At 45.4% G+C, this 15,177-nt stretch overlaps 1 protein-coding gene across 1 annotated transcript in view; it reads right to left on the bottom strand.

Moving 5' to 3' along the window:
* LOC137640061 (recQ-like DNA helicase Blm) overlaps positions 1-15,177 on the bottom strand; it is a 394,741-nt gene that overhangs the window by 214,921 nt on the left and 164,643 nt on the right. Inside the window, exon 9 of the mRNA XM_068372487.1 lies at positions 14,772-14,890. Coding sequence (XP_068228588.1) covers positions 14,772-14,890 — 119 coding nt within the window. The remainder of the gene's footprint in view (positions 1-14,771; positions 14,891-15,177) is intronic.

Below are 15,177 nucleotides of genomic sequence, written 5' to 3'. Positions count from 1 at the left end.
GCAAAGGCAATGCCCTAGAGACTGACCATATACTGTATACATATGGTCAATGACCTAGCCCCCTCTCCACCCATACTAGGACCAGGGAGGGCCAGGCAATGGCAGTTAATGACTCAGCAGGTAGACCTATAGGCTCCCCCCAAACAACACATCCTTAGCTCACAACGATGATGATGTTACACACACTACAAAAAATTATTAAGCTTGAGAGGGACTCAAGACCTAATCAGGTGATTGCCAGGCAGGGGCATTTCCAATGGGTTCTGTTGCTACTACAAATGGGAGTGGAAGCCCTCAAAATTGGGGGGAAGTGCCATGGTAGATTATTTGCTAATTTGTTCATTCAGTGAAATTGTGATTGTGCAAGTGTGCGAGAGGCTACTCCCGAGGACAGCATTGCTCGCGCTTTCCCGTCGGATCTCCGTCGCGTAAAGTTATCTTCGAGCATCGGCCGTAGTGTTTGCATTTTTTACGTATTTTTTGCGTTAATCAGTACAGAATTAAGTGAATAAGCAATGGGTCCAAAGCAAGCGAGTGCAAACAAGGATAGTGAAAAGAAAAAGTGTATGATGACAATCGAGATAAAGCATGAAATAATCTAAAATCCTGAGAGTGGTGTACGAGTGACTGAGCTGGCTCGCCAATATGAGAGGAGTACATCAACAATATGTACCATCCTCAAGCAGAAGGATGCTGTAAAGAGCACCAAGCCTTCCAAAGGAGTAACCATCCTTTCCAAGCTGAGCAGTGATATTCATGATGAGATGGAAAGGCTACTTCTATTACGGATAAAGGAGAAACAGTTGGCGGGAGATAGCATGACCGAGACGATCATATGTGAAAAGGCCAGCAGAATCTATGATGACTTGAAAGGGAGGCAAGCAGCCGAGAGAGGGGAGATTTCGATGCCAGCAGAAACCTTCAAAGCCAGTCGTGGCTGGTTGGATAATTTTAAAAAATGGACTGGGATACACTCGGTTGTGAGGCATGGGGAAGCAACAAGTTCCGACTCGAAAGCCGCAGCGCTGCGGACTACATCAAAACCTTTGCCTTAGTTATCGCAGAACAAGGATATATCCCCCAAACAAGTGTTCAACTACGATGAAACTGGCCTTTTTTGAAAGAAGATGCCCAGGAGGACATTCATCCCGGCAGAGGAGAAGAGACTACCGGACCATAAACCCATGAAGGACCAGTTAACTCTAGCCTTGTGTGCCAATGCCAGTGGTGACTGTAAGGTCAAGCCACTATTGGTGTACCACTCGTAAAACCCATGTGCTTTCAAGAGCCAAAGAATCTTGAAAAAATAACTTCAAGCGATGTGGCGTGCTAATGCTAAGGCTTGGGTTACGCGGCATTTCTTCACAGAATGATCCGGCATTCAAAAAATATTTGGCCGAGAAAAGCCTGGCAATGAAATGTCTCCTGGCCCTCGACAATGCCCTTGGTCACCCCCCTGGTCTCGAAGAGGACATTCTTGATGAGTACAGGTTCATCAAGGTCCTTTATCTCCGACCCAACACCACGCCACTCCTCCAGCTCATGGACCAACAAATAATTTCCAACTTTAAAAAACTGTACACGAAGCATTTGTTCAAGAAATGTTTCATTGTCACAAACAACACCAATCTCACCTTTCGTGAATTTTGAAAGGAACATTTCAATATCGTTCAATGCTTAAAAATTATTGACGATGCATGGTAGGGTGTCACATGAAGAACCCTTAATTCACCATGGAAGAAATTGTGGCCAGCTTCCGTCGCTGAGACAGACTTTGAAGGGTTCGATACGCCATACCCTGATGAACCCGAAACTATTGCGGTGGATGAAATCGTGTCTCTTGGAAAGTCCATGGGGCTGGAGGTAGATGAGGCAGATGTAAACGACCCTGTCGAGGAACATCAGGAAGAGCTCACGACACAGGATTTGATCGAGCTCCAGGTGATGCAACATTCGGACGTGGTGCAGGAGCTCAGCAGAGACATGTTAGCAAAGTGGCAGGATTTTTCTGATTTTATGGAAAAGAGGCACCCGGACAAGTTAGCGCATGGTCGTGCGTTAGCCTTTTGTGACGAAACTTGTGTATGTCATTTTTGTAACATTTTGAAGGGGAGATAAAAGCAAATATTCCTAGATAGGTTCCTTTTAAAAAGGCCGGCTAAAAGTGAAGGTGAAAGCGAGTCAAAAAGTGAGGCAAAACGAGCCAAGCCAGAAGAAGAAAAGTAAAAAAATGAAAATGAAAACAAAATTAGAATTAAGTTTAGTGTAACGTAAGATTAACATTTATTTTTAAGTGTGTGTACAGTAAGCTAATTTCATTTAAGTTTAAATTAAAGTTTAAGTTATGTTACAGTGTTACAAAAGTGTAGCGTACTGAACTTGTTGCCGTCAAGTCTCTCTCCTCCCCGTTCTCTCTCCCTCCCTCCTCCTCCTCCTCCTCCTCCTCCTCCTCTGCACACACCGCCGTTTGCTGCTACGGTCTGTCTTGAAGGTAAGAACTCCATAATAATGTCACATTTTACTGCAGATCAAAACCAGTACATAGGTATGTTATTTTGTGAGCGTAGAATGTGAATTAGAACAATTAAAAACATGTTTTCCACTATAATATACTATTTTTAAGTGTTTTTTTCAGAGGGTGGGAACGAATTAATTTTTTTTAGTTATTTTATATAGGAAAAATTGATCCGAGATACGAGCAAATTGACATACGAGATCGGGACCCGGAACGCATTAAGCTTGTATCTAAAGGTATTACTGTATTGCATGAACCCATGTGATTTACTTCTTGGACAATTCTTCATTGATAAATTTCCCTATTGCCAGGTTCATTGAATCTATTTTGTACGTGGTCTATTAATGTGAATGAAAAAAAGTTTTTTGGGAGGCTTAGACCTAAAGGTACCTTTTATCGAGTTTTAATAAGAGATGAAAACATGGTACCGTTTTTAGAGGTTATGGTGTTCAGGGAGTGATTGGGGTGCACAACCCTTAGACTAAGCTAGTCTAACCTTCCTAAAGCCTCTCCTCCTAATTTCTTGCATACTACCTTCCTGTGGTCCCCCCCTGTTTATTACAGAATGCATGAAAGCGACCAAGTGTCTGACGATATAATCAGACTCCCTCTGATGCCTTGTAGGGTATGCCTCATTAGGAAAGGCTAGGAGAAGGAAAACTCCAAAAAAAAAACCATGCCAGTTGGTCTGGCTGCAAGGCGAGATCTGATGGACTAGATTACCGGAAGACCGATGCAACCCCACAACACCGTCTTGTACATCACACCTAAGTGCCAAAGGAGGAAGGTGTGGAGCCAGAATGTGTGTGGGCATCACTCTGGCAAAGTGTTGTCCACCCTAAACCAAGTCACGCCAACAGCCTTTTCAGTCTTACTAAGTTGTCTCTATCACCCTCATTTCCTTTCTCTTCCTCTCCTCCTAACCCAGGCCCTATAAAACGTGGGCTAAACATCGGTGGTCACACCATCCCATTCATTGGGCAGCTGCACGCAATGACGCACAGTTAATGCAGCCGTGAAAGAAGGAATGATTATAGTTAATCGTACCTCAAAGTAGGTTTATGGAATGTGCACACCCTTATCGATGCCAGAGACATACGCTGCTCTCAAAGACAAACAGCCTTAGTCTCAAGAGAACTTGCAAGATTCAACGTTGATGTGGCTGTCCTCAGCAAGACTAGAATACCTGGCGAATGGAAAATCACAGAAGTTGGTCAGGGTATACTTTTTTTTTTGGAAAGGTAAAACCCAGAAAGACTGCCATCCTCAGGGTGTTGGCTTTGCAGTTAGGACCCAATTAGTAAAAGCCCATAACTTGACACCACATGTGATTAATGAAAGATTCACCTCACTAAGACTACCACTTCCAAAAAAAAAAAAACGGTCATCATGCTAGTATTAGCGTACACCCCAACACCAGATGTGGAGGACCATGTCAAAGGTGCCTTTTATCAACAGCTTGACACTGCCATATCCTAAATTCCAGCTGGGGACCCTCTCCTTCTCTTAGGGGATTATAACGTCAGAGTGGAATGAGACCATGAACTCAGGCACAACATAATTGGCAGGCAAGGCGTGGAAAACTGCAATGATAATGGCCTCCTCCTCCTTGGCCTTTGTGCTGAACAGGAACTCTTCATCATAAACACGCAGTTTATACTCCCGAATCGATTTACCACCTACTGGAAACATTATAGATCAAAACACTGGCATATCTTAGATTATGCCATTGCCAGACAACAACACAAAAATGAGGTTTTGATCAAGAGAAGCATGCCAGGAGCTAATGACTGCTGAACGGACCACCAGCTGCTCATCCCTAAATTAAAACTAACCATCAAAAGGAAGCCACGTAACATCCAATAAAATGATGCCAAAAGAAGATACGACACTGGTAAATTAAAAGATCCTGATACATCTCGAGCTTTCCAAGCAGCAATCCAGCACAACCTACCAGCCAGAGAACCTTCAATCGATACTAAATGGACTAACTTACGAGATGCCATCAATGAAGTTGCAGGAACCGCAAATAACAACAGGACTGGTTTAACGACGATGAAGAAGATATTAAGTCCCTCATTAACGCCAAACGGAGAGCTCATATAGCCCTCGACCAAGACCTTATTTCCCAACCAAAGAAGGCTAATGTGCACAAGCAAAGTCACGGTGTTAAGCCAGGCTTTTGAGAAATACAAAATGAATGGTGGCAGCAAATGGCTCAAGATCTACAAGGTTATGACGACAGTAGGGACCTTAAAAGCTGCTTTGCAGGCACAAAGAAAAATTTTCGAACCAAAGCACACTGCTGCAAGGACACTCTTGGCAGCTGACAACACCATCCTCATGGAAGATAAAGAGATCCAGAACCACTGGGTAGAACATTTCAACACCCTCCTGAACAGGAACTCATCAGCACAACAAAACTTCCTCCAAAATGTGCCACAACATCCGCCTCAATTATGGATGTCCCTACCACCAACATTTCAAGAATTCGATGCAGCTTTAAAACAAATGCGCCAAGGGAAAGCCATGGGACTGGACAACATTCCCACAGTACTCCTGACCCACGGCAGTTTAATCCTGAGGACGCGTCTTTACTTCCTCATACTAAAAATGTGGGAGAAAAACAGGCCCCCAATGATGGGAAAGATGCAATCCTTGTCACCATCTTCAAAAATGGAGATAGAAGAGAATGTGGGAATTATGAAGGGATATCCTTACTATCTATTGCAGGGAAGGTCTTGGCAAAGATTCTACTTAATAGATTACAAAATGTAAAAGAAACAATCCTGTCAGAATCCCAATGTGGCTTCCCCCCATCTAGAGGAACCATAGACATGATTTTCTGTGCTTACCAATTACAGGAAATATCAAAAGAACAGCAAAAACCCATATTCGTAATTTTCTACGACCTAGAAAAAGCATACGACAGCGTACTAAGAACAGCCATGTGGTCTGTCCTCAATCGCTTTGGAATCCCTGAGCCTTTTGTGGACATGATCAGTCATACATGATGGAATGACAGCTAAAGTAATCCACCAAAGCAACCTATCAGGCTCCTTCCCAATCACATGTGGACTAAAACAAAGATGTGTATTGGCGCCAACCCTTTTCTCTTTATACTTAGTTGCCATGCTATATGAAGTACCCCACAACAACCCAGGAATTGATATAAAATACATATTAAATGGAGGAATTTTCAAACTGGCCAAACTCAAATCCCAGCGCAACACCAACACCATCAATGTGATGGAACAACAGTATGCAAATGACAATGCTGCCGTACTCCACACTCAAGTAGAACTAAAAAATCGGTGGATAATTTCCATGCTGCCTAAACGTGTCTTGGTCCAGCCAAGACTAAGGGAAAATCCACCAGTAACTAACATCACCATGGATGGAACCACCATTGAATGCATCAAACACTTCCCATACCTGAGAAGCATCCTTTTCACCCAGAGCACCTTCTCCAAAGAGATTGAAAAAAGGTTACAAGCTGGCCACACCACATATGGGAGACTATCCACCAGGGTGTTCATGAATAAAGACCTAACCATCAATACAAAGGTGATGGTATATAATGCCATTATAGTATCTATCCTATTATATGCAAGTGAAACTTGGACCCTTTATAGTAGGGATCTAAAAAAACTGGAACAATTCCACCAGAAAAAACTGAGCGCAATAATGAAAATCAAATGGAGAGTATGTGTTTAATACAGCAGTCCTTAAAAGAGCCAACATCACCAGCATCGAGGCCATGATCATGAAACACAGCCTAAGATGGTCTGATCGTGTGATGCGCATGGAGAACACAAACTACCAAAGAAAATATTCTTCAGAGAGTTAAATACAGACGATCGCCCTAGAGGCCATCCTATGCTTTGATTTAAAGACCAACTCAAGAAATCTCTCAAGGAAGCTAACATAGACCCCAACACCTTCGGAGCTTCAGCAAGTAACAGGAATGAGTGGCGAAGCAAAGTTAAAGTGGGCATGGACCTCTATGAAGAGAATATAAGAGCCAATCTGTTAGCTAAATGACAGCAATGTGTAGAAAGAGCAAATCAACCACAACCACCTCCCACAATTCAGTGTGATTGATGCCCTCGATTATTCAAAGCACAATTTGGTCTTATGAGCCATAAGAAGGCTCACCACTCTAACAATAATTAACCTACTATGACCCTCTCCTCTATTCAACCCTCTATTGGGACTGAAAACTGGGATATTCGGATATGAGTACATGCCGACAAGTGTTGAGGAAAAAAAAAAATTCAAATTTGGTGTACAAAAAGCATAAGGTCATGTATGTGAATTCATACTCACATAATTACTCAAATCCTCATAATCTAAATATGACAAATTCGGAGATAATTAGTATTTTTCCCTAACTAATAACAACCTGAAATTATTTATTAGGATTATCTTTTGGCAGAGCTGGAAGGTAGCCATGAGACTTCAATTGCGAGGTGGCAACCCTGCCTAAGCGCTTGAGCGGGTAGACTGGGGTTGGCTGGGGGGTACCCAGCCGCCTCTATATATACAGTACTATCACCGCAGTTAAAGACGTCATTTTTTATTGCAGGCAGGGCTTCTGGGGGATAGGTGATAGCAGGCCAATTTACATAAATAAATCCAGGTTTCTATAAGTCAGGGAAAAATACAAATTATCTCTGAATTTGTCATTTGTTCACACACTAACAAACCTTCCGTTATTTATTCGGATGGCTCACTCTTAGGTGGGTGGAAGTCCTAATTCTGGAATGGACATTGACTGGGTTTTACCTAGTACAGTATATGACTGTGGTCTAGGGAAAACTTTGACACCTTGCTAAAATATACAGTGAGTATAATAGCCGCCTGTGCAATGCAGTGTAACAGTTTGTTGTCCTGTATGAACCTTCTGAGTTTATGTAGGAAAACAAGATGTATCCCACTGCTTACCTCGCAGAAAGCAATGGGGACGTGGACAGTATATAAATTTATGACTTATACTAGGCTACTCAAGGGAAATAATAATTGCCTGCAGAGGTTGAAGCCAGCTTGCTGAGGGACCCATGGTGCTGTACCCCAAGGGAGGAGAAGATGAAGAAAGAAATGCCATACATTCTCTTATTCATCCCAGTCTTAACCTAGGTAACCAATGCTCTCAACCAACTGCTACTTGTCCATCAAAAAGCCTGAGGTATTCTTAAACCACTTGTTAAGCAGCCACCACAGGAACAATAGATAATGGGCTGTGAAGGTGGTCTGTCTTTTCCACACACCCACTTGAAGTTTGAATGCCAAGGAAGTGCTGATTCCCCTAACATCATGGGCTCTAGGTCAACGAGCTAAAGGAGGATTGGGAGTCAAGGCTCTTTCGATCATTTGGCGGATCCAGGAGGAAACCGTGTTCTTAGTGATCCTCCTCTTAGTCGGGGCCGTGTTGCTGCAGTGCAAAACTCCTCACTGGGCATAGTAACAACTGATCTGGGTCATTGGTTACAGAACGAAGACCCGCAACCTGAAAGTACCCCATGATTTTGAGTCTTAGCAATAAAATCAGGGATGAAACTTTGTGACTTCCCCCATCCCCTTGAATGGGCGATGTCATATGAGAGGCCTTGAAGTTCACCGACTCTCTTTGCCGAGGCTAAAGAGAGCAGGAAAGCCGTCTTCAAAGTGACGTTTCGGTCAGTTGCATGGCGTAATGGTTTGAAAGGAGGTCCTTTCAAGGATCTCAATACCCGAACAACGTCCCAAGGAGGAGGCTTAATATCTGACTGAGGGCAAGTGATCTTATAACTCCGTATGAGTAAAGAAAGCTCCAACGAAGAGGAAATGTCAACTCCTTTCAGTCTAAAGGCGAGGCTTAAGGCTGAGCGATAGCCTTTCACTGCAGAGACCGAAAGGAGCTTTTCCTTCCAAAGGTATACAAGGAACTCCGCTATTACTGGAATGGCGGCATCGAGTATTGAGGTATTTCTTTCACGACACCAACCACAGAATTCTTTCCATTTTACCTGGTAGACTGAGGCTGAAGACTTATGCAAGTAGCCAGACATTCTCTCCATAACTTGTGAAAAGCCCTTCTGAGAGAGGAGACGCTAGTCTCCAGGTGTGAAGTCGAAGCGACTGCACTGACCTGTGGAAGATGTTCGCGTGTGGTTGTCTGAGTAGATCTGGTCGTGGAGGAGGCTCTCGTGGTAGGTCTACTAAAAGTTGCAGGAGGTTTGGAAACGACTCTGCATGATGCCATAGCAGAGCTACAAGGGTCATCATTAGATCTTTGGACGCTCTGATCTTGCTGAGCAGTCTTCTCATGAGACAAAATGGGGGAAAGGCATACACATCAATGTTGTTCCACCGTTGTTGAAATGCATCTTGCCATAGAGCCTGAGGGTCCGGGACTGGAGAACAGTACAGCGGAAGCTTGCTGTTCAGAGATGTTGCGAACAGGTCTACCTGACAATTCAAAGACCATTCGGAGAAATTAATCTGAGTCATTCAGCTCAGATTATCCGCGAGCCCATTCCTCATGCTGGGAAAGAAGAAAGCAGATAAGGACACAGAATGATCTTCTGACCATCTGAGGATCTTTACTGCAAGATGGCATAGAGGCTGCGAAAAGGTACCGCCCTGCTTGTTTATGTAAGCCACTACTGTGGTGTTGTCGCTCATCAACACCACAGAGTAACCTGCCAACAACTGTTGGAACTGATGAGGAGCTACGTGTGCTGCTCTCATCTCTAGAAGATTTGTGTGCTGATACCTTTCAGATTTTGACCAAAGGCCGGAGATCGTATGGTGCAGCAGGTGAGGCACCACCCTTCTTTTGATGCATCTATGAAGAGCATCAAATCCGGAGGGGGAACAAAAAGACTTTGGTCTTGTCAAAGATTCTCGTCTACCAATTCAAATCTGTCACCTGATCCTGAGTTATGGAAACTCGGGTGTCCAGTGGGTCGGAGTGTTGATTCCACACGGACTTCAGTTACCATTGCAGGGATCTTATCCTGAGGCGGCCATTTGGAACAAGATTGATGAGAGAGGTCATATGGCCTAACAGACTCAAACAATGAGAGGCTGGAAGAACTTCTCTTCTGAGGAAGGATGCAGCCACTTCCTTCAGTCTGCGTACTCTTTCGTCCGATGGGAAGACTGTCTCTTGGACGGTGTCTATAGTCATACTGAGGTACATATATCAGTCTTTGAGAAGGTTCCAGTAATGACTTCTCATGATTTATCAGGCCCCCGATCCTGATAAAACTCGAGAAGCATGTCTCAGTGATGAAGAAGGGTCGTCTCCGAGTCTGCTAGGATCAGCCAGTCATTCAGATATCTGAGAAGACAGATGCCGTTCCTGTGATTCCTGATGACACTAGGGTGAACACTGGTAAATACCTGGGGGGCTGTCGCGAACCCAAAGCATAGAGCCTTGAACTGGTATGTCTTTTCCTCGTGCATGAATCCTCGATACTTCCTTGAAGACAGATGGATTGGAATCTGGAATTATGCATCCTTCAGATCCAGTGTGCACATGAAGTCCCTTGGATGAACCGCTCAGATGACCCTGTCTGCCGTATCCATTCTGAACTGAGTCTGTTGCACAAACTTGTTCAGAGGAGAGAGATCAATGACTGGTCTCCAGCCTCCAGTCCCATTTTTCACCAGAAAAATTCGACCGTAGAAGCCTGGGGACTCGTCTGTGACCTCTTGGAGAGCGCCCTTCTGCAGCATGGTCTGGACTTCAGCCCTGAGGGCCAGCTCCTTTGTGGATCCCTTCCCATAGAAGCCTAGATACACTGGATCCCGTCAAGAGTTCCGCCCCGTAGAGCTGCCACCTCTGCCAGTGGCACTGTAGGCATCCTCCCACAGGTGGTAGGTGATGAGGAATGCCATTGCTACTGGGAGTGACCACCTCCCCACCTCGGCCACCTCCCTTTCCTCCCTTCTTTCCTCTGAAGGACTTGCTCCCTTTCTGGACTTTGGATGGATAGGGCCACTTAGACACCTTTGAAGGTCCGGACGACCTAGAAGTTGACGGGTGTGAGGAGGAAGGAACTTTCTGAATCCGAGAAGACTGGGAAGGTCTATCATAGGGACTCAATGGCATGGCCCTATGGAGGAGAGAATCGTTCGACGATTTCCTCAATTGCTCAGCAGCCCTCTCTATCTCTTCTAGAACAAAGAGAGAAGAACCCTCAAGGGTGGAGTTCCTCAACCGGGAGACTTCCACCTTCGGCATCTGCTTATGGAATTTCCCAATGACTGTATCCCTTTTCTTGAGTATGGCATTCACCCACATGTTGACGACGTGGTGCAACAAGAACTCAAGAGTTCGGGTACCAGACAACAGGAAAGACTCCAGAGTCTTCCTGGCCGACTCCTTCAAAAGATCGTGGGAACGGACCATGATGCCCAATGATCCTAGCCATAGATCAAGCCACGATGCAGCCTGCTTGGCATACTTCACGTCCCTTTCTATGTTCAGGAGCTCAACTGCCAAGAGGGAGGTCCTCAGAGAGGAAAGGGTTTGAGTCGGGACACCTTACGTTAGAGACTCTACCGAAGGATTGAGGGACATGGTGGAATGAGGTCCCCCTTCAATCTCGTAATACTTCCTTTGTAAAACAAAAGGAAGTGGAAGCGACCGACAGGAGGAACCTGCCCTCAAGGAACTAAAGTTCCAGCTATCTGGCGATAGCTTTCCTTTTGGCAGCTGTCAACCCCTTAGACCAGGGCAAAGCAGCACTGGCTTTGGAAGGCTTCTGGGTCTCAAATATCTCATCGAAAACCATATCCTTCCCCTCTTGGATGGTGGAACCAGGAGTATTCAGCCTATTGATGGCCCTCATACAAGCGAGAACCTACCAATACGTATGCTCCGACTCACGTCTCTCTTGTTCCGAGTGATAGTTGACTGGCTGCCTTTGGAAGATTCTTGTCATCGGAATCCAAGGGGTCATTCACCTCCAGGCTCACATCCAGAGTAGGTCAGGGTCGTCAACTGCATTGCTAGAGGGACCCGCCACAGGGGACCTTCTTTGTGCTTAAGCCATACCAGCTTCCCTTGCCGCAGCATTCTTGGGTTTCGTCTTGGAGTCCTTCGATTCCCTACGCCCAGGACGTTCCTCCATGGTCTTAGGAGGGGGAACTTGCGAGTTTTTCGAGGCCCTCGACGAAGCCTTAGCAATAGGGCTGAAGGCTCCTCCTCTGGAGGAAATAAGGAAACCGGACATTGGTCCGGTGGCACTACCTTAATCTTTTGAGGATTGAAGGAATGGATGGTTATTTCTCTGGACAAGCCTAAGTCCCTACTCATCCTAGGGTAGATGATATCAGCGTGAGGTGGAGTCACGCCTCTCATCTGCCTTTTCTATCTCTTGGTTTTGAACTCTCTTGCCTTCACCGGAATAAAGGGCAGGTTGGCCATGTAAGAGTCAGTTTCAGGACCTTCAGCATGCGATTGGGGTGGAAGTGATCTACGCGCTTTGTCTGCCATTGCTCTCCTTCTAGGGTCTTGACTTCCAACGGACGAACTCGACAAGGGGTCCAAAGGAATCCTCGGGGTTACCTTGACTGGGACAGTCGGAGGCTGTGGCGGTGGAGGAGCCACATTCAGAGACTTCGGCAGGGTGGTGATAAACGTGTTCACACATGCAGGAAGTTCTGTTTTTCTAGGTAAGCCCTGGATTTCCCTCGGTATAGGAGAATGACCCTTGGGAGGAACTTTAGAAGGAGCTCCAGTCGACGGAGGTGGTAGCCTCTGAGGCAGGGGAATACGTTCTTTCGGACGAGAAGAAAGGTCTGGACTAATAAGAACATTGGAAAACCTATTAGGCTGCTCCTTGAAACCCACTGGAAAGGGTGTTGGTCTCCTACTGGAGGTGGAAGAAGTAGAAGGTCGAAGCGAAGGTGTTGGTACTGCACTTGATCGCAGTTCCAACACATTTGCTCATGAATTGCTCACGGAAATCGTCGATTTGCTCGCAAAATCACGATTCGCACACAAAATCGCGAGTTTCAAGCGTCAACCAACGCCATTCATGAGCAAAAGTGCTCGCAAAAGGAGCACTGGGAGCAAAGCGGGAAGAGGAAGGTCTAACGCCTTACTGCTGCATCAGAGAAGCACCTACGTCTGACGAAGTTGGCAGAAAAGGCCTCTGAGTAGGAACTACTCTCACTGTTGGAGAATGTGTCACAGCAGGACGCGTTTCCAAACGTCGCAAAGGCAAGCGCTTTGCTAATATTCCCCAGGCGGTAAAAGGCACTGGAGGTTTAGCTGGATGTTTGTCTGAGGAGTTGTCATTTTCATGATAAGGATCGGTCCGAGGTCATTTGGAAGAAGGTCAGGTTGAGGGGCTACGCGTTGATGGACTGTGCAAGCACTTACCTATACTTCTAGACAAGGATTGTCTAGACCTTGATCGCGAATATGCAGTTTGTGATTGTGAAAGAGATGTTCGTGCATGCCTACAGTATATAGCGAATGTGAACGTCAGCCTCACGAACGAGAACGTCGTTCTCGTGAATGTCCTTGAGAGCGTGAACGCCACCCTCCTGAATGGGAGTGTTGTCATCGCGAGCGCGAGTGATCTAGATCGTAAAGATCTAGAACCTGAGCATCAGGACCTAGGTCTAGACTGTGCTTGTGATCATGCAGAGCACGATCGCAAGACTTCTCCTAGGGAAGAGGAACGCCTCCGAGGAGAGCATTGAGACCTGATGTCTCGTGAGCGCGAAGCTCAAGAGCGCGAGCACCTTCCAGTCAGATCTTCCGATCGTCACGAATGTCGATCAGGGGAAGTGTCCAGAAGGGCAAGGCGATGACGATGCTCGTCCTTACACGAAAGATCCACACCTGCAACCTGCGGATTCCTGTGGGGAGAAACAGAGGGTTGAGGGTTACAGGACGACGAGGTCCCAGGATGGCGAGCGGGTTCGTCGTCAGCAGGAGGCCGTTGGAGAGGCGAACGTGAGCGATCACCTTGTCTGCACGTGGAAGGGCCAGGGGAGAGCAAAAAATGGACCTCGCACAGTTCCAGAGCATGAGATGTCGATGGCTCAGGAGTAAGGTCCTTCCTAGCACCCCGCTGAAGAAGGCGCAGCAGCTCCTCTTTTGTAGGGGTTCTCGAAATCCCTAAGGTAGGCCACACCTGCAAAATATCTGGAAGGAGGAATGGCTCTCCAGCGGCTGGAGGTGAAGTTGCGCCTCTAGGGGAAGCAACAACAACCCCGTACCCCGGTATTACCAAGGAGTTAGTCAGTCTGCGCTTCTACTCGATTGTCCCTCGGAAGAGCGTGAGCGAGAGGGAGCTTTAGAAAGGGATTTGAGGGTGCGAGAAGAAGAAGAACAAGCTTTCCTTGACCCTGAGGGAGAAAGATTGCGCTTTGCCTTCTTCTTCCTGCGCCGCCTAAATTTCTCCCATTGGAAGGCATGCCACTCCTTACACTCTGCGCAGGGCGAACCCTTTTCGCAGCGATGCCCTCTGCACGAAGGACACAGAGAGTGCGGGTCAGTCTCCACCAAAGACATGAAAGTACCGCACTCGGCAGCCTCGCGCTCTGGACAGGTTCGCCTGAAGGCGATTGAAGAGAGAACACGCACACCTGAAAAGATAAAGCAAAATCAAAAAGTTCAATGACAGTCAGGGAGAGAAAAGACAGGTCCGATCTCTACCAAGCCAAAAGAAAGAGTTCTTCTCTTACTGCTGTGAGAGTATATACAGAGGCGGCTGGGTAACCCCCAGCCACCTCTAGCCTACCAGCTCAAGCGGTTAGGCAGGGTTGCCACCTCGCAATTAAAGTCTAATGGCTGCCTTCTAGGTCCGCCAAAAGATAATCCTAATAAATAACGGAAGGTTTGTTAGTATGGAAACAATGTGGTATTCTTAACTATGCTTTTACTGGCACTTTGATTAGGTTGCCCCGATCTTGAAGATAAAGCATTAGTTTCAAAGTATCCATCTCATTTTATACACCATGCCTTTCTAAAAAGGTCATGAAAACTTATTATGGATGGGGCAAGCTGTATGGTGTCAGACACATACAGTATGTATGATGTGGGATTCAGAAATAACTAAAGTTTTGCCTTATAGTAAAAAGCTCATACGATCAACCACCAATACTTGAAATAATGGCAAGCGTGATTCTAATTAAAAGAAAACAATCTCACAAGAGTAAATAAAATGGAATTACACATGCAATTCACAAAACTTTCATTTAATTTCTATCAAAATATCTAGAAAAAAGTTACCATAACTCTAACCTCAACTTGTATTAGCTCTGTGTTTTCATCAATGGAACCTTCTAAGTCAAAATCATCGTTGAATGCCTCTGTATCAGGATCTAGAATATTCTGAGTTCCACTGAGTCTTCCATCAGGAACTGCAAAAACATTAAATTTATGTAAGAGTATTTTTTTTTATACAACCACCAATCATATTAAGCCAAATGCAATTATGTTGTATTCCAAAATAGCCATTCTGAAATTTAAAAAAATGGAAATATGAGGGTTGCAAGTGACTGTCCAGACATGTAAAACAATAAACCAACAATTTGCTTAAAGATTATTATTAGAAATTACAAATTTGGAAGTAATTAGTACTTTTCCTAACAATAAAAACCTGTAGCTATTTATAGGGGATACTAATTTCCCGAAGCTGAAAAACGAG

Source organism: Palaemon carinicauda, chromosome 4 (genome assembly GCF_036898095.1).
Source record: "Palaemon carinicauda isolate YSFRI2023 chromosome 4, ASM3689809v2, whole genome shotgun sequence".
NCBI lineage: Eukaryota > Metazoa > Arthropoda > Malacostraca > Decapoda > Palaemonidae > Palaemon > Palaemon carinicauda.
Note: the sequence above shows the minus strand (reverse complement) of the source record. Positions and strands in the feature narration are given on the sequence as shown.